At 40.5% G+C, this 20,563-nt stretch overlaps 1 protein-coding gene across 2 annotated transcripts in view; it reads right to left on the bottom strand.

Annotated features, from left to right (window-relative positions):
- Positions 1-20,563, bottom strand: part of si:ch211-239f4.1 (EVI5-like protein) — a 99,586-nt gene that overhangs the window by 35,011 nt on the left and 44,012 nt on the right. For both annotated transcript variants that reach the window (XM_034187458.1, XM_034187457.1), the window contains exons 2-11: positions 19,426-19,815; positions 13,933-14,122; positions 11,373-11,597; positions 4,023-4,097; positions 3,783-3,908; positions 3,515-3,658; positions 3,308-3,397; positions 1,151-1,248; positions 703-763; positions 533-586 (exon numbers count right to left, since the gene is read on the bottom strand). In XM_034187458.1, the coding sequence (XP_034043349.1) occupies positions 533-586; positions 703-763; positions 1,151-1,248; positions 3,308-3,397; positions 3,515-3,658; positions 3,783-3,908; positions 4,023-4,097; positions 11,373-11,597; positions 13,933-14,122; positions 19,426-19,667 (1,305 nt within the window). In that variant the 5' untranslated portion in view covers positions 19,668-19,815. The remainder of the gene's footprint in view (positions 1-532; positions 587-702; positions 764-1,150; positions 1,249-3,307; positions 3,398-3,514; positions 3,659-3,782; positions 3,909-4,022; positions 4,098-11,372; positions 11,598-13,932; positions 14,123-19,425; positions 19,816-20,563) is intronic.

The following is a 20,563-nucleotide window of genomic DNA, read 5'->3' as shown; positions in this document are numbered from 1 at the left end:
TTGTGTGGCTGTCTGTCTGCAGTGGTGCTGTGTGTGAAGTTGTGAGTTAAGTGGAGGAGGTGAAGACAGCACAGTTGGTATCAATAATGTTGCAAATGATTATCTAAACCAAGAGTATTTTTGTTAGTATCGATTAATGCCTGAGTATCAATTTTTTTGGACAATCCTAGTCTTTGGTAGTCACAGGCACAAACACTTTCATGATATGATATAAACATCTCAGCTGTGCCCTCAATTACACTTCACTTTAAACCAGCACCACCATGGGTGCACAGGAGTGAAGTGAGAACTGCACCGGGTGAGAAGGAGCAAAGACCAGCATTGTACTGTGCTTTAGTTTGCGCATAGTGAAAGATAGAGACCCATGGGTTTAAATACAGTGCCTTTTCTTGTTCTTCACAGTGCTAAACTGGATCTGAGCAAAATGTAAAGACTCATCTGCTGGTAAGAAATACAGCTGTTTAGCTCCAAAATGCTTTGCAAACCTGATCCATTAGTATTTAAACGAGATTCATTAAATCTCATATTTTACCTTTTCAAGTGTTTCAATCCTCTGCTTCAGCAGCCTGTTTTCAGTGCGTAACCTCTAGATACAGAAAAATACACATTTTGTGCAGGTGAGACTTTTTCCCCCATCTGATCAGAAGTATAAAACTCACAATACATACAACAAATCATGCAAACAGCTGGGCATTAACACACCTTAATTTCAATTTGCTCCTCCATTTCTTTGTTTTTGATTGTGGTATATTCTTTTTCAAGTCTAATGTGAGGGAAAGAAAGAAAAAACTGATTAAACAATGTTACTATATTTTACAAAGCATACATAAGAGGAAAATTTACTTAGAAAATGTGGATAGAAAAATAACTTCTTCCTAGCATACCACACACACACACACACACACACACACACACACACACACACACACACACACACACACACACACACACACACACACACACACACACACACACACACACACACACACACACACACACACACACACACACACACACACACACACACACACACACACACACACACGTGAACATTCCCACAAATACATTAATAATAAAGAAATTAAAATCCTACTGGATTCAGTAAAGACCACCCAGCCTGATTCGTTAGTTGAGGAATGAGCACTCTTACTTTTTCATCCTCTTGGGGTTGTATTTGACCTGGTAGGCCCTGAGGATCAGCTTGTCTGGACAGCTGTCAAACTGGTGGGGAATAACCTTCTGGAAATGCTGGCGGATCCACAGTGGACACGAGTGATGACAGAGCACAACACACAGATGTTCATTCATGTTTTATGAAAAGGCAGACAAACACATTAGCAGTAGGGTAGAGGAAAAATAACAGGTCCTGGCTTTCTACGTTAGTTGTTTAATTAATACAGTAAAACGCGCATTCAGGTAGACCAGCAAATTTTGTCCATTTGGCCTGGAGGAAAATATAAACTTGATATGAATTCTGTTTAACCTAATAAATTGATATCTAACCATTTTCCATTATTTTTGTAGTACTGTTGCTTCTTTACTTATTTGTAGACATGCCTAAGATTTTTTGCAGAGAACTGTAAATTGTTGACAAGTACCTGGCTGAGAATTCTAAACATACAAAATGCCTCAACCCAACTTTAACCTGATTCATATTGCTGTAGCCGATTTGCAGCAATGCAAACTGGCCTTGAGCAAATTAAAAAAGATGATGTGCGGTAATAGCACAAAATGCAGAATTCCTTTTCTAACTGTCAAGACAAAATAAGATTTTAAACTTGTTCTGTCCATGTGTACACCCCCACCAAGCCCTGTCTTCTTATGCAATTTGCTAATTTTGGCTTAATCCCATTCAATTAACAAGCTGATGTGAGCGAAACCTTCTTGGCAGGTGTAACAAAAGCATTTATGCAAGAGTTAAACATCAATGTGTAACATACTGCACGTCAACCTGCTCAGAAGGAAATGCGGTCATAAGACAACAGGCAGTCATAAATGCAAAACAGATTTCATGAACCACAAATTTGAGGCGTTTGAGTGACAACGTGACACACCACTATTAAAAAGGTAGAAATGTAATTGCATCACACTGCAAATCAAACTCTTACCAACTACATTTGCCTAGTTTTGAGACAAAATATCAAAATCCCATGAAGACATGAAGCAAAATAAATGAAGTGAAAATAATTTTGCACCAATTTTTTATTGAAGGTTTTACAGACCCCCCCAAAATTATCATCATCACACATCTTCAATAACTCTATGGCACTAAATGTGCACCCTTAAAATTACAATGAAACATGTTAATTTGTTAATATTGGCACAAACCTTTATAAAATGATACATATTTAACTGACATTTTACATAAATAGAATGTAAATGTAAGCTGGGTCAATAATAAAAGTGCAGCATTTTTATGGAAAAACTTAATTTTTCATAAGTGTAACCCCTGAAATAAAGGTTGATTTATGAATTTGAAGATAATGACTATTTTCACAGAGCTTGTATCCCATGAAAATAAACAGAAAAGCACTGGGAAACACTATTTTCAGTGAAACTTGCATTCATTTTTAATACAATGTAGGTCAATAGGTCAGTTCTAGTACAGGAGAGACTTCCTTTTCTTCAATGAATCTAAACGAAAAAGCCCAACATTTATATGTCAGTATCCGCATCATTATTGCAAAAAAAAAAAAAAAAAAAAAAAAAAAAAAGGAGTTTGAAAATCTGTATATCAAATACTGGAAAAACCCAATATTGTGCATCCCTCAAATAAATGTCATGCAAGAAATAAATATTGTATGTTTAGCAGGGCTTTGTATGAGGTCCCGAGAGAAATTCTGATTTCCGATGTCTCACAAGTCCCATTTTATATTGGACATGTGAAAGTATTGTCCACTTGACAAGTGGGACAAAATGCTTCATGTCTAAACCTGATGTGTAATGGTCTTTCAGCTGTGATGTTTTTATGTCAGAGTTATTGTAAAACACTTTGAAATGTATTCATCCTGAGTGTGCTATGAAAATAGTTATTATTATTATTACTACCTAAGAACAATTCCATATATCTTAATAAAGTGATTGTGTATTATATTACTGTAGAGTGCATATTTTGACAAGAAGATAAAGATATTTGGTAAAATTTTGCATTTTTGTAGTGTAGGCATGCAGTGTGCGTGTGTCCTGATTTGAGTTTAAGTTTTGAAATGATGTCAATGAAATGATACTTTGTCTTCTCAAAGCACACAGTGCTGCCTTCACAGAGCCTGTCATGAAATGAAACTCATTTCTACATTCAGTTGCTAACCTGCGACATGCCCTCCATGTCCAGCTGGATGAGGTCAGTCTGGTTGTACTGCAGGATGGCCAAGCCCACACGGAAGATTATCTCCAAGCCCTGTGGGAAGGGTGTAGGTTTACAGCACTATTTTAAGCACAACAGTGACTTGGCTGACTTGAAAACACCAAATGCTACATATCTTGAACCATAACATAATCAGTGTTCTTCTCTTACCTCATACATGAATATATCAAAGATGCGTGTGGCCACAGGTAAAGGCAGGAAGGTGAGGAAGAGGGTGAGAAACCAGGATGACGCGTACATGGATGTGTGAAAACTCTGGGACCGGAAATGGACGTTGAGCTCTGGAAGTTGTTCCTGAGGTGAGCAAAACCAAACAGTTTGAAGCATGTAGGAGTGAGGAGAACAGGTGATGTGCTCTAGACAGGATAAATGATTTGCTGCCACTTTGTGGTCGACTGCTGTACTGCATATTTCTTACCTGTAGTAGATATTCAAACTGGTATATACAAAGGCCCAGCTCGGCCATACTGGGTTTGAACAACTCCCTCAGACGGTACTCCTGCATCAGACGCACAAAGACACAGAACGCCTCCTCCTCAGGCATCTAGGAGGAGATGAGAGGTGTCAGAAAGACTCTGTTCTGTTGAACTGTATGTCCGTCAACCTCTCAGAACATTCTGAATGAGTAAATATCATGTCTGAAATATTTGATCATTACCTGCATAAGCAGCAAACCAACAATGAAGGCGCTGCCTTGACAGTAGCCCACCTCTCGATCGACTAGAGAGTATGCCTGAAAAACACAAATTATATTTGGAACAATCTGTAATTATAATAAGTCCACCAGAGAATACTTAATTTCCTGAACAGCTCGGCTACCAGAGAATTCAGTTGATGTGTAAACCCAAAACACACAAGATAGTTTCCGCATCAGATTTCCTCACTCGCTTCCCTACAGGTTCTGTTTCAAGAACAAAATCATTTTAGGAAGGGAACATCTGCCTGATGAGCACCAAATGGGTAAATTAAATAGATTTGTTTTAGTGCTGCTGACACCAGAGGGCACTTGTTTGCTAACTGCAAATGTTAAGCCTTTAGAGCAATGTAGCCTTAATAAAGAAGAATAAAAATTTCAGAGCACTGCAGCAACATGTTGCAAAGAGCAACATCAGAGGAGTCAGGTGGAGACAAATAGTCATTTTTTTGCTGTACAAATGCATTTTTCATGCATCTGGGACAGAACAATCGCAGTGTGAATACATGTGACAAGACTTCTTATATTCATGAACTTGGGAACATGAAATTTTAATGGAATTTGCTGAAGAGGAAGACCTTGTGTCAAGTAAAGGTTGATTCTATTTTAAGATGTGGACAAAGGACAGCTTTTTAAAATTCACAATAATCAGCTCCCATTTAATTTCACTTTATTTGAACATTGGTGAAAAAAACACCAGCAGTTGTACTTCAACTCCCGCCCCCCCCAAAAAAAAACAGCAGCAACAACAAAATGGACTTTTGGTCTGACTGACCAAAACTGAAAACTTCTAAAGAGAGAACAATGAAGTTATCAGTTATCTGTAAGTTGTAAAACAAACAAACAAACAAAAACTGATAAGCCATTATTATGTATATGACAGCTTAGCCTGGTTATTACAATTGTTCTAATGTGTCTAATAAGCAACTTTATATGACCCTTAAACATACCCTTGTCATTTGACTGGTGGATTGTGCCGTGTCAGTCAAAATTTTGCACACTTTCCCAAATGGGAAATGCAAACTTTTGACTAGAAGTGTACCTCACATGAGGGCAGCATGTTGGCCAAGTGGTTAGTGCACTTGTTTCCAGACAGAAGGTTCTCAGTTCAAGACCATCCCTTCCCATTCTCCACATATGTTGTGATAGGAAGGTCATCTGGCATTTAAATAAATAAATAAAAATTTAAAAATGACCTGTGCCAAATCAACATGTTGATCCATCTCAGATCTGCTGTGGTGAGCCACAGTGAGGAAAAAAAGGAGAAAACAAAGGGGCTTTCTTTCATGTCACACGACATGACATGCATTTTTGGCGCAAATGTTTTGCTCTATTGCATGCTTGTGTTACCTTTTTGTAAAAATGCTTTCATGATACGAGAAAGCTAAATCTGGCAGCTGCAGTGTGCACGAGGGCATCTTTAGCAACTGTTGAAGCAATGTCAGATGAAGAAATGGTTTAAGTTCTTAGCATGATTTATCGCTGGATTGAAGAAAGATGTTTGCTAAGGCCCTCTTTATACTGAACGGCAGCAGTTGTGACCTCTGTTCGATCCACAGAGGTGACGTGAAAACACCCTTCTGTGTAACTGCTTCAGCGGGCCTTGTACGGTGTTGTTGTCTCATGTGGAATTTGTCCGCTACAGATGATACCACATCTTCACAGAGATCTGCCGCTTTTTTGTCATATATGCTGGATTTTGAGCAGTTTTCCCGTCATTTTTTCTGCACACTAAGACAGAGAGAGAGAGAACAAGAAAGAGAACAAAAGCTACGAGGTCTGTTAGAAAAGTATCCGACCTTTTTATTTTTTTCAAAAACCTGATGGATTTGAATCACGTGTGCTTGCATGAGCCAACCTTGAACCTTCGTGCACATGCATGATTTTTTTCACGCCTGTCGGTTGCGTCATTTGCTTGTAAGCAGCCTTTGTGTGAGAATGGGTGGAGTCTCTCATCGTTTTTTCTTTGCAAGGAAATGGCGGAACGACTGGAGCAGCGCGACTGCATCAAATTTTGCCACAAACTGGGCGACAGCCAGGTGGAAACCATTCGGATTATTCAGACGGCTTTCGGTGACGATCCTCTGGGCATCACACAGATTAAGGAGCGGTACAACCGGTTTAAAGACAGCCGCACAACGGTGGAGAGCGCGCCGCTCTCCGATCGGCATCAACACGCTGAAACGACCAGATCATTTCCAAAGTGAACGCTGTGATGATGTGGGACCGTCGTGTGATTATCCAAGAAATTGTGGAAGAAGTGGACATCAGCAATTTTTTGGCACATTCCACTGTGAAAGAAGATTTTGCCATGAAGAGAGTGGCAGCGAAATTCATCGGCACGAAGCTGATGGTGGAGCAACAGCGCCTCCGTGTTGAAGTCTCACAGGACATGTTGTAACATGCACAGCTCGTCAACCATTCGGAAGATTCAGACGCCTTTCTGTGGCTTTTCAGTCGTGTGACTATCTGAGAAATTGTGGACAAGCTGGACATGTCAGGGCATGTCCTGTGAGGCTTCAACACGGAGGCGCTGTTGCTGCGCCATCAGCTTCGTGCCAATGAATTTCGCCGCCACTCTTTTCATGGCAAAATCTTCTTTCACAGTGGAATGTGCCGAAAAAATGCTGATGTCCACCTCTTCCGCAATTTCTTGGATAATCACACGACGGTCCCATCACAGCCTTCACTTTGGAAATGATCCGGTCGTTTCAGCATGTTGATGCCGATCAGAGAGCGGCGCGCCCTCCACCGTTGTGCAGCCGTCTTTAAACTGGTTGTACCGCCACTTAATCTGTGTGATGCCCAGAGGATTGTCACTGAAAGCGTCTGAATAATCCGAATGGTTTCCACCTGGCTGTCGCCCAGTTTGTGGCAAAATTTGATGCAGTTGCACTGCTCCAGTCGTTCCGCCATTTCCTTGCAAAGAAAAAACGACAAGAGACTACACCCATCCTCACACAAAGGCTGCTTACAAGCAAATGACGCAACCGACAAGCGTGAAAAAAATCACGCAATGCGCACGAAGGTTCAAGGTTGGCTCAAATCCATCAGGTTTTTGAAAAAAATAAAAAGGTCGGATACTTTAACAGACCTCGTAAATATTAAATTATTCATTTTTCACACTCGTGAATTTGGATTTATCTTGTGTGTTTCTCCATCATCTCCATAAAAATGACATCATTGGATAATTATTACCTTTCACTGGAGTTTTTATGGCTGAAAAACAACTGACCCATGAAACAAACACAGATGTCTTTGAAACCACTGCAGGGACTGAAAAACATCATTTGACTTGTCCTGTTCTCACTCTGAACTCCTCCGACCGAACTGGGGTTCCACACTGACCTCTGTGAGTCAAACTCTGGATTACACAATTGATGCAAAAAAGGACAAAACTGTTGTGAGTTCACAGTGAACTTAATGTACCTAAAATGTTCCAGTCATGGCGTTTTCATTGAGGAACTTGGCAGTGGGAGAAAATAAAAAACATGCATAATCCAAACTGAATGTGCACAAACAGAAACATGGAAAAAAAGATTCATTTAATATTTAGCTTGTTTTGTCTTCCATGGTGACAGGTTTTTAGTTAGTTAGTGCTACAGGTTGTCAATACAACAGTAACTGGGGCACAGATTACTTGTCTGATGTGTGGCGCACCTTTGGTGACAGTTGAGCTGCATGTCCGCTTGTGCTGAATTGACACCGGAGCTTTCAGAAGTCCAGAATGAACTATCAGTTGCTGGAAAAGTATAAGGCAAAGCTATCCGCCTGATCTCCACTCAAACTGAAGATGCACAAAACATTCTGATGAACCTGGCGGACATCAGCTAAAGCCGGGTTCACACGGCAGGATAATTAGGCCGATATCAGACCCGATCTTCCCCTTCCGACAATCTTAAGGACGCCCCGACAATTGTGATGACGCTAAAGATAATCTTATCAGATATTCCTCCCGTGTGTGGTGTTAAGAGCGCTCTGATCTGCTCGGAAGGGCATAAGGAGCGCTCCGATCGCAAATTGGGGATATTCAACATGTTGGATTTTTTGGCCCGATATCACAGCTTGTGTTGTGTCCTCCGACCACAAACGTGCATGCAGCCTGCTGAATGTGACATGCAGCCAATCAGAAAGTGAAGTGACGGACGCACGGAGCAGAAAATAAAATCAAAACAGCTGTTCTGACTTACCAGAAAGTCTGGTGGTGACGCTGTCTCCACTCCTTTAAAGAACACCTTTTCTTTTTCTTTTTGTAGTTTTTTTCCCTCTGTTTTAAATAGTCCACAAAGTATCTCCGTTTGTTTACTCTGAAGTCACGTTTAATCTCGAGAGATTTTGTGAGATTTCCTGTCTGAGCTGTGAATGTTCGTGTGTGAAATCTGTTCGTGTGTGGTGTTGTTGTCCTTACCGTGTGGCTGAACACCACACACTGTATGACCAAACCTGTTAGATCCATGATTTTTTTATCTTCACGTGTGTTGTCTCAGGTTTTGGAAACCTAAAGGTAATTTTAAGATCCTGCCGTGTGAACCAGGCTTAAGAAGGAACTCATTTTGCACTTCATAAAATTGATTTATAAAATAAACTTAATTCATTAAAAAAAAATTTCACAGCCAACAGCTCTGATCATTGCACACCTGTTGACTGCCATATTGAAATGATAATGCTATTTTCACCCCGAGTTCACGCCTAAACGCTCTGGTCATGCACCATTGGATGATGATCTGCTGTTGTCGTGGCAAAAGGCTGCAGCCTTTGTGCACCCATTTGACAGTTATGGGATGTTCTGTGAGGTATTTTTGTGTGGCCTGTGTGGTATTTGTGCGTCCTCTGGGCTTGGCGACTCTTCTACAGAAATCAGGTCCAGCTTCATACATCATGCAGACCATTGTAATTGTGGCGGTTTGTGAGAGGATACAGAGCAGACCTTGTAAGGTCCTGATGGCAGCTGAGCGGCTCTTTGGCGTCATGCAGCATTTCATGACTGCACAAGGACCGCTGGACAGACCTCATCACTGTGTGAAGGGTGTTTTAGCTCATCAGCGGCTCTCACTGCACACAGCGGAGTGTCAGTGAGTTGCCTGCAGGGCAGAATAAACTGCTCCCCGCATCCTGCTCTGAGAAGAAACACCTGTACAATTTTAAGTAAACTATCAAATGATGTAGATTGATTTAGGCTTTATATGAAGCAAATAATAAATATTTTCCATTTGTGCAATGAAAAGATGTTCATTCTTGGAAAGATGGAATACACCATTCAACGTAGGCTGGGGCCTCACTGAATGGTATGTTCCATCTTTCAACTCAGGCAAATATTCTTCGCACTGTATTTGAATAACGTACAGTAAAGGTTCACCAAAATATACTACACTGTCTAAAAAATTTTGGCACCTTAGAATTGGGAGGAATCACATATGAAGAGTCCAAACATTCTACTCCAATATAATTCAAAAGTGTAATGTCCCCCCCACACACACACACTTTCATGAATTAAACTATAACAATCAGTTACCAGGTTACAAGCCTCATTTTCAAAAAAGTTGATTTCCATACAACTTGATTTTAAGTATACTGTCTGATATGTGACAGACAGCTGCAGATGAACCGTTAATAAAATGACTGCAAAAAACCTGAAAAACTACAACCTGATGTTCTTACAAATAACAGACCAACTAAAATACAACCCCTGGCAATAATTATGGAATCACCAGCCTCGGAGGATGTTCATTCAGTTGTTTAATTTTGTAGAAAAAAAAGCAGATCACAGACATGACACAAAACTAAAGTCATTTCAAATGGCAACTTTCTGGCTTTAAGAAACACTATAAGAAATCAGGAAAAATAATTGTGGCAGTCAGTAACGATTACTTTTTTAGACCAAGCAGAGGGAAAAAAATATGGACTCACTCAATTCTGAGGAAAAAAATTATGGAATCACCCTGTAAATTTTCATTCCCAAAACTAACACCTGCATCAAATCAGATCTGCTCGTTAGTCTGCATCTAAAAATGAGTGATCACACCTTGGAGAGCTGTTGCACCAAGTGGACTGACATGAATGGCTCCAACACGAGAGATGTTAATTGAAACAAAGGAAAGGATTATCAAACTCTTAAAAGAGGGTAAATCATCACGCAGGAAACGCAATCGTGGACTGTGGATGACTGGATGAAAGTCATAGTCAGTGATGAATCTCGAATCTGCATTGGGCAAGGTGATGATGCTGGAACTTTTGTTTGGTGCCGTTCCAATGAGATTTATAAAGATGACTGCATGAAGAGAACATGTAAATTTCCACAGTCATTGATGATATGGGGCTGCATGTCAGGTAAAGGCACTGGGGAGATGGCTGTCATTACATAATCAATAAATGCACAAGTTTACGTTGATATTTTGGACACTTTTCTTATCCCATCAATTGACAGGATGTTTGGGGATGATGAAATAATTTTTCAAGATGATAATGCATCTTGCCATAGAGCAAAAACATTCCTTGCAAAAAGACACATAGGGTCAATGTCATGGCCTGCAAATAGTCCGGATCTTAATCCAATTGAAAATCTTTGGTGGAAGTTGAAGAAAATGGTCCATGACAAGGCTCCAACCTGCAAAGCTGATCTGGCAACAGCAATCAGAGAAAGTTGGATCCAGATTGATGAAGAGTACTGTTTGTCACTCATTAAGTCCATGCCTCAGAGACTGCAAGCTGTTATAAAAGCCAGAGGTGGTGCAACAAAATACTAGTGATGTGTTGGAGCGTTCTGTTGTTTTTCATGATTCCATAATTTTTTCCTCAGAATTGAGTGATTCCATATTTTTTTCCCCTCTGCTTGGTTACTGACTGCCACAAATTTTTTTCCTGATTTCTTATAGTGTTTCTTAAAGCCAGAAAGTTGCCATTTGAAATGACTTTAGTTTTGTGTAATTTCTGTGATCTGCTTTTTTTCTACAAAATTAAACAACCGAATGAACATCCACCGAGGTCGGTGATTCCATAATTTTTGCCAGGGGTTGTAATTTATGTACTCTCAAAATGGAAAAAGTGGTGATACATTTTACTTACACCTTCTATTTAATACCTAATACTTTTACACTGTTCTGCAATTTATCTTGGAAAACAGCTTAATTGTTTACATAATAAATGAGATCAGTAAAATGGCCCTCTAGAGTAACTCAAAATATTTCTGGCCTTCCTACAGTTACAAATATGCTTATGGAGAGCTATACAGCATATAACCCCCGCCCCAAAAAAAGAAAAAAAAAAATCAAGAGTGAGTTTAGACCCTGAGGTTGTTTGAAATGCTGGAGTACTGACCTTCATGACATTGAAGAGCACTTCCTGGCCGAGGCTGTCCTGGCCTTTGAAGAACTCGTGCTCGGGGTAGGTGCGGGCGATGTCCCTGCGGATGAGCTTCTCGCAGGGGGAGGACATTTTCAGTAACTCTGAATACTGGTTCTTGACGGGCATGTCTGTTGCATTTCCTAGCAGTTGCCAGACAATGGCACGGAAATGGTGAGGGATGCCTTTCCTGATCAACTCCTGGAAGGCAGAATATGAGACATTAACAAATCAGATCATAAACATTTTACTTCTTCATAGACCGCAAGAAGGTCATTTTAAATGTCTGGAAGAATTTCTTAAAGAGTAGAGGGGCAGAAGTGACAAGAGGAATCAACTATGGACTATTTCAACTATTTACAAGGGTAATTTACTATTTGACAATTGCATCTGTGGCTGCCAGGTCAGAGTCAGCATTGGTCCTACTACTGGTAACATTATACACCAATACAACCTACGCATAAAGGAGTGGTCAGTGTCTATATCAGCTCCCTCACTAGCGCTTATGTTGGTAAGAAGGGTGCTATGGCACCCAGCTGCATGAAAAACCAGACCTGTCAAAGGACATGTGAACTGCTTTTTACATTAATGTTTTTGTATTTAATGTTTTTATGGCTTCCAGCTATGGATAAACAGCCCCATTGCCCTGTGGGTCTCTATGGACAAATGAAAGACCAATACAGTAAACCCTAACAGAAAACCAGGAGTGAAGCCTCTAAGGTGGCTGGGTACTCTATTGATATCCTTCTGGCTATTCCTGCATTCAACCTGGTACCAAATGTATTGGTTCTCATCTTTCCATTGATTGAATGCTAGCAAGACTGAGAAGGGGATCCTGAAGATTTGGTAATTCAGTTTTTCATAGCATCTGCCCAAGCTAGTGCCCTGGAGAGGACAGTGCAGCTTCACAGTATCAGGGAGGCTACAACACAAAGAACTGCAGATAGCTGTTATAAGTCAAAGTTGCACTGGCGTAAAGTCTGATGCCAGGGGTCATTCTTGATGACGGATAAGCTATTCAACTTGCTGGACAACTCCCGCCCGTCTCAAGCGGGGCAGCCCCCAACCAATATTGTGCTGCCCCGTCACTGGCCACCTGCCTCTCTGGGTGCGCAGGATGTAGGAGTTTGTTAAACCCAACAAGTGGTGAGAAACGGTGCCATCAAAAGCAACAACGAAACGTCAGCAACCAGCTCTCAAGAAGGAGTTGCTCTTCAGGAAATGCATGTGACTAATTCAGGATGCGTGAAAGAAAAAGACAAGAGGAAGACACAGAGGACAGGGTGAGATGGTGATGGATGATCTGTTTTGACAACCCCCAACGGAGCAGCCAATAGAAGAAAAAGAAGATTGAACAAGCTGAATTTGTTTTTTCTTCAAACTCCATTTATGGTACTATTGTTGTGCCTGTTTTAGGATAAAAAGGATATTGTGTCAGTTTGGACCCAAAAGTAGCATTTTCAGTCTTCAACTTTGTATTTTTCTGCTTACACAGCCGTTTGTCCCATGGTGGAATCCATCATATGAAACATGTTTAACACACAGAAAACTGTCTCTATCGAAACAATAACAAATCGGACCACTGACCCTTCAATCAAGTACTATGCTAGTCTACTGTCAAATTACTTTACAGGTTTTTAAAATTGAAACCAGCCATAAAATAGGGTTACATCATCAGGAAGTGAGGATGATGCTTTTTATCTTGTGGGCCATCTTTCACTTTCATTCGATTTTAATTGAAATGTCAAAAAGCACTACGTCAACAAATGTCATGCATGTGATCATTTTGTTTTCTTTCCCTTGTTATCCATATATTTAGATTTTGTTGGTAAACTGCAATAATAAAATGCCATTTAACATGGTGCTTGGCCCAATTGCAGGCCACACTATTTTACTTTTAGTATGAAGCGCAATCATTAAATTAAATAAAAAATGTTTTTTGGCCTGTGGAGTTGACAGAAAGCCAGTGCTTGACTTGTATGCACTCCCACCCCCTTACCAGTCTCACTGCTCTGCCTTTTTTCCATCAGTCTTTTCTTTCCTTGAGTTTTCCCACTTCATCGTGAAGGACACAAAAATAATTGAGTCTTTTGATGAGACAGGGACATGTTGATACAGTGCAATTCACTGGAGACTTTCAAACGTATTAACAAACCACAGAAGTCTCTCAGTCGTGTTAAATTCAGAGGAGCAGTTCTTTAAGTTCTAGTATTTTGAGAGTTAAGGCAGCGACCTTAAAGTTTTATCTCCTGTAGCCCCATAAAGTCTCCTTAACAGTCAGGACCAGTCAGCAAAAACAAATTCTGTGGACTCAGACAAGACTGTGGTAGACATTTCAAGACCACAGCTTAAAAAGGTCACAGTGAAATTTCAAATAAAAGTAGACCCATGACTAAGCACGTGCAAATAAAACTTTGCATAAATATTACCATGAGACCCCCTTCCTCCCCCCCAAAAAACCTTTTAATGACACAGCAGCGTCATATGAAATTCTAACAACATCTTTCAACTTCCAGGTCCAGCCTCTCATTCTTACCTTCAGGAGTTTATCCTTCTTGCGCCTCCACTCTTCCCACTCATTGACGATGCGACCCCAAAGGATCCAGGTATCTTCCTCCAGGTGTGACAAGTTGGAAGATGCAGATGAGCTAGAGACTAGAGAAGAGCCACTATTGCGCCGTGAGCCGCTCATTGAACGCATTGACTTTGAATCAGCCTCCAGCAACCTGCAACAATGTTTATTGAAACAGGATGTCAATTGTAACATTCATTCATTTTCTATACCTGATTATTCCAGTTCAGGGTCACGGGCGGCTGCAGCCTATCCCAGAGGTCACTGGGCAAGAGGCAGAGTACATCCTGATCAGGAAGGAAGACTACTGCACGCTCACTCACACCTATGGTCAATTTAAAATTTCCAATTCACCTCTTTTGAAGTGGGAGGAAGCCAGAGCACCTGAAGGGAACCCAAGTAAACACAGGGCGGGCATGCAAACTCCACACAGAAAGGACCAGGTGGGAAGTGACCAAACAACCTTTTTGCTGTGGGGGAATAGTGCTAACTCAAATTCTAACAGCTTTAAAAAATACAATAAATTAATACAATAATATACAATCAGTGACCATATTGTAATGATGCTTCCAATGTAAGCTATATGCTACGCCTCAAAAAGCTTCCATGCAGTAGAATTTTGCTTGCATATGGGATTGATGACATTCTGCAAAGTGTTCAGTTTTTAAACTGTGCTCTACTTATCTCCCATATTACATTATATAATCAAAGAGCTGCTGCTTTTCCACTTTACCTTGAAATTTCATTGTCACAATGAAACCTGAATTCCCTTCTAACTTGGCCTCTGACATTACATCCATTCTTTGATGTGTATTCTTGAGTTATTATTTTCATTTGATGATGTGAACACAGTTTAATCATCACCTGTTACAGTAATTTATAGAACCCAACTGATACAGGGTTTTTAATACAAATACAATTTTTATATATATATATATATATATATATATATATATATATATATATATATATATATATATATATATATATATATATATATATATATATATATATATATATATATATATATATATATATATATATATATATATATATATATACACACATACACACACACACACACACACACACACATATATCAATTCAATTTAATTTGTTTCATTTATATAGCACCAAATCACAGCAAAGCTGCCTCAAGGTGCTTTAAGGTCTAACCTTACTAACCCCTAGAGCAAGCACACTGGTGACAGTCGTAAGAAAAACTCCTGATGATGATTTCAGGAACAAACCTCAAGCAGACCAGACTAAAGGGGTGACACTCTGCTACCAACACACCTGACAATACAAATATACAGGAAATTTTAGGAGTCCATGCTGGTGTCCAGGACGGGAGACTTGCAGAAGAAAACACCCACTCCTACTTCTGGATGGAGCCGCACCTCAAACAGAGAGAGAAAAAAAACAGAATCGGGTGGCAGAAAGACTACAAATAGGGTATAATTTGTCAGTATTAAGCAACGAGAAAAACAGAAGAAATACTAAGGTGATCACCGGCTACGAGCCCCAAGCTTCACTAAAAGACCCCGACTTTAGATAAAGTTGAGCCCGCGACCCACTCTGTCACACTCACTCAGTCATCTTTAACCGCTTATCCGGGATCGGGTCGCGGATGCAAACAGCCTTAGCAGGGGACCCCAAACTTCCGTTTGGATATTACCTGTCCACCTAGTCCTGGGTCTTCTCCCATATGGACGTGCCTGGAACACCCCCTAGGGAGGCACCCAGGGGGCATCCTTTCCAGATGCCCGAACCACCTCAGCTGGCTCCTTTCAACACGAAGGAGCAGTAGCTCTACTCCGAGCTCCCCACAGATGACCAAGCTTCTCACCCTATCTCTATAAGGGAGACACCAGTCACCCTCCTAAGGAAGCCCATTTCTGCCACTTGTACCCTCAATCTAGTTCTTTCGGTCATGACCCAACCCTCATGACCAGAGATGAGAATAGGAGCCAAGATTGACCATATAGAGAGCTTTGCCTTTTGGTTGTCCATGAATATCACAAACAGGATATTCATGGACAGGATATCGAAAATAAGGGAAAGGGAAAATAAGGGAAGGGAAAATAAGTGTGTCTTCAGTCTGGACTTGAAAGTCTCTACAGGATCTGACTTTTATTGACCCAGGGAGATCATTCCACAAAGCAGTAAGCAGGCGCACGATAAGAGAAAGCTCTGTGACCCACAGACTTTTATATATCAATATATTGATGATATTCTATGGTGGACAAATCGTTAGTTCCTTTGGTTGTCACTAGTTTTTACTGAAATCCAAGCATTATGTCATTTTAATTTTGTAACGCGTTACAAAACTACAGCTCATTTTAATGAAGAAAACATATTTAACTGAGAGGAATTCCATAAAAATATTTTCTTCTCTTTTTATGGCATCTTCATGAGGAAGTGTGCGTGAGCATGCATAAGGTTTTAAAATTACTTTGACCTTAAAGTCTTTATTTCTTGCTAGCTTTTTCAAAAATATATGAGAAAATATAGGAGAAATAGAGTTTTTGACCCTCCTGGTTTATTTTGTTCGAGTGACGAGGATGGACAGGATTAGGAATGAAGATATCAAAGGGACAGCGCAGGTGGGACGGTCTGGACACAAAGTTAGAGAGGTGAGACTGAGATGGTTTGGACATGTGCAGAGGAGGGACCAAGAGTACATAGGGAGAAGGATGCTGAGGATGGAGCAACCAGGCAGGAGGAGAAGAGGGAGGCCAAAGAGGAGGTTTATGGAGGTGGTTGGTGTGACAGAGAAAGATACAGAGGACAGTGTGAGGTGGAAATGATTGACCTGCTGTGGCGACCCCCAACGGGAGCAGCTGAATGAAGAAGATATATTGCCAAATCACAACAGAGCTGCCTCAAGGTGCTTCACATGGGTAAGGTCTAACCTTCTTAACACCACTGAGCAAACACATCTTTATACGCATCTTTATAAACCTCATGACTCCATAAGCACTTCTGAGACGTCTCTCAAACTTACAGGCAGAGTTCCCAGAGACATTAATAAGCCTCTTTAGAAGTCCAAGACTCATACTTGCCACTTTTAAAAGGGCTCTGTATTAACTAATTAACAACTAATATACAAATAATGAATGTTTGTGTGTTCAATGGTATGAATATTTCATGAGGTGAAAGATGGAATGTTCCATTCAACGTGGAGTCCAAAACTGTTCTCAGTCAACTTGGAAAAACAGTTAGATGGTTAAAAATAATTGTGAGGATGTAGTCTGTGATACTTAAAAAAAAGACTGTGTACTTCCTCAGTCCAGCAAAAAAAATGGTATCAGAAATTTATCCAGGTTTTCATCCTCACAGTTCTTCATGCCTCCAGATGGCTTATGGCATAGTGGGTTTGTTTTTTTGTGGGTGGCTGTGGGTGTGTGTGGTAGCAGAATTAGCAGAGTCAATTAACTCATTCAAATTGTTGTCCGTCAGCAAAACAAACTCCGCCATGTTTAGCAAAACGCCGCCCCCCACTACTGTGTGCGTGGGCGGGGTTCGCAGTGTGCAATGGTATAAAACGTATGGAAACAAATGTGCACGGTAAATGGAACAAATAATCCATGTCATGTGACAGACAAAGCACGAATCAAATGACAAGGATCCACTCAGCCGTTATATAATATTATGCACTACCCAACCTTGACCAAACTGGCTTTTCAAATTAGACCATGTACGAATGCTTTAGTCACCCTAGAAATGTGACAACAATATGGAGCTTCATTTTTCTGTTCAGTGAATGAACAGAAAATTAAATTTGAAATGGCCAAATATTCCATGTAACCCAATAAATAAATAAATAAATAATTCCAAGTTATTTTTCTCCAATTTCCATGAGGTTTCCATGAAGACAATAGTTGATAATCAGTCAATAAAATGATCCTACCTCCTTTTGCTTTTAAAAAATGCTGTTCACCTCAAGCAAGCGTAATCTTTATCACAGAAGAATGAGTTTTTACTGTTGAACAGTTGCCACATATTTGACATGTTGATTCTTATTAAAAACAGGAGATAACCATTATTTTGTAAAAAGATTTGGACACACAAATACGGCACAAATCTTTGCAAGGCACCGTTTAGATGTAGTCATGTAGAACATGATTCTTGCAGAAATGTGTCGCAATTCAACTCAACCAATGCTAGGTCCCGCTTATTTAGTTTGCTGGTGCTTATTTTACAATCCTTTCAAAAATGTTATCAGTCCAATAAGCCTTTTCACAGTCTCACTCACTTCCGGGTCTGACGCGTGAGGTCACAGATTAAGAAGTGTAAACTGCAGTCTCGAGGCATCATAACTGACTGTGTGGGCAGTGAGAATGACAAAATTATTTTTCCCACTGAAGTGTTGATTGCTTGAAAGATTTTTCTGAAAATGTAGTATTGGTGTCAAAGGAAGAAAAACTGAAGCTTATGCTGCAAACGAACTGAAAATTCAGGTTTTGTCCGACTCGACCCACTGCCGACCCAGACAGTGTCTATTCATAAACACAGAATCAGCTGATCACTGTTTCGCTTTGTGGACCTCTATAAATCTTGTGCACTATGTTCATATTTACGAGTGTGTGAACTAAATTATTTATGAAGAATAAAATTAATCATGGATCTGGTTGGTGAATGGCAGCTGAATGGTGTCTCTAGTAAATAATCATGAAGCAACTGCCTGGTCCGTATCCCTGCATGTTCTGTGTCATTTCTTAGACTTCTAGGCACATGATTTGGATCAATGAATAATGAACACCCGTGGGATAAAACACACTGATTTGTATCACAACAGAGTGGCATGACTCGATATGGCAAAGCGGTGCATTTAACCCGCGCACTGCTACACAATTTGCTGGGCCATCGCGATATGCTGGAAGCTGCGCTGTGTGCCGCTGAACACTGTGTTATATAAAATAATTATTTTTTTGGCAGATTAATCATTTGATCTCAGAGATTGGCTGCTAAAACCATCTATAATCGCTCCAGAAGCACAGAGGAATTTTCTCAAGCAGCTTGTCTTCTGCGCTTCTTGGGGTGGAGAAAGTGTTTTGGGTAATCTCAAAGGTAATTATTTTTAATATCTATAAAACAGTTGCATTTTCACTCCTTCTTATAAGCATCTGTAAAATTATGTTTATTATGGATTTAGACAGTTGTTACTGACCGACTGAGCGTCTGTTAACGTTTTTACACCTCTCGACCTTTGAACCAATGTGGTCGCGCATGCGCATTCCCAGACTGTGAAAAGGCTTACTGGAGGACTGTAATCCTAGCATATTTTCTTTACATGTTTTCCAACTTTCTCTGCTCCATCCTCACCTAATTAGGCCAGTCAGGTGTTCTTAGCCAATCAAAATCTTAGAATCCGTAGGTGTGGACAGAGACAGCGCTCTCCAGTAAGTGCTTCCTTGGAAAGTAAGACACAATGAAAGCAGCTGTTGATCTCACCTGTTCTGCTCTTCGAGTTTGGCCAGCAGCTCCAGTTCATCTGGACTCAGATTCTCCGAGTCTGCAGGGGAGGCCGCTGGTGCTGATAGTACTGCATCGTGACAAGATGAGTCCGGGCTGAGCAATGGACTGCCTGAGGAAAGTGGGTCTGGATCCATGCCAGGAGGGTACGAAGGGCAGTCTAGTTGAGGGAGAGCCCCAACAGAGTCTTCTCTTTCTGGGCTACCACTTGGCACAGACATAATGGCAATGATGGAGTGGGATGAAAGAATGTGTGTCCACGTGGGTTGATGGACTCACTGCTGACAGACCACCTCAGTGAATCCTGGCTGTGAATCACTCAGCTGCCTGATTGGCCTAGGAGCCAATCTCATCAGAGGGGTTTAAATCCTGTCAATGATTCAAAGAAAGCTGAATGAGAATAACTGGAGAGAGAGAGAGAGAGAGATCACAACAGATAATCAAAACCACATTGATCATTGAATCAGACTTGAGTTTACAAGCACACTCCAAAATCTGACAGCTCTGAAAGCATGTGGGTCAGACAGCATCAGATCAGAAAAGCTCTGCACCTTGGGACTCCAGAAGTTCTTCCTTAAAATGTTCAATCTTCTTCAAGCTGGTCACTTCCCTCAGACCTGAACCAGGGGGCTTACAACCCCAATCTTTAAGAGTGCAGACAAATTTGACCACAATAACTACAGAGGCATGTGTGTGAGCAGCAACCCCTTTTAAGGTACTTTCCTAAACAGGCCTTCCTTATCGAACACAATGTCCTAAGCAAGAGTCAGACTGGCTTCTTACCAAAACATTGCACCACTGATCATATTTACATCCTACTTAACCCATATGTTCATGCAAAAAAAAAAAAAAAAAAAAAAAAAAAAAAAAATCACTAGTTTTGATATTAGAAAGCATTTTATTCTATTTGACAAGATGGGCTTTGTAGTACGTTACTACGAAATGGCATAGTACGTGACAATCAAATTTATTTATTTGCAAAACAAATGTGCAGTTAAACTGTAATGAGATAAAGGACAGAATACTTCAGTCAAGGGCTTTGGATGAGACAAGGCTGCAGTTTGAGTCCAATTCTGTTCAATAGCGACATCAAGCAGTTAACAGTGACACTGGAACA

This window comes from Thalassophryne amazonica, chromosome 15 (assembly GCF_902500255.1).
Source record: "Thalassophryne amazonica chromosome 15, fThaAma1.1, whole genome shotgun sequence".
Lineage (NCBI taxonomy): Eukaryota > Metazoa > Chordata > Actinopteri > Batrachoidiformes > Batrachoididae > Thalassophryne > Thalassophryne amazonica.
This window is presented reverse-complemented; position numbering and strand designations above follow the sequence as displayed.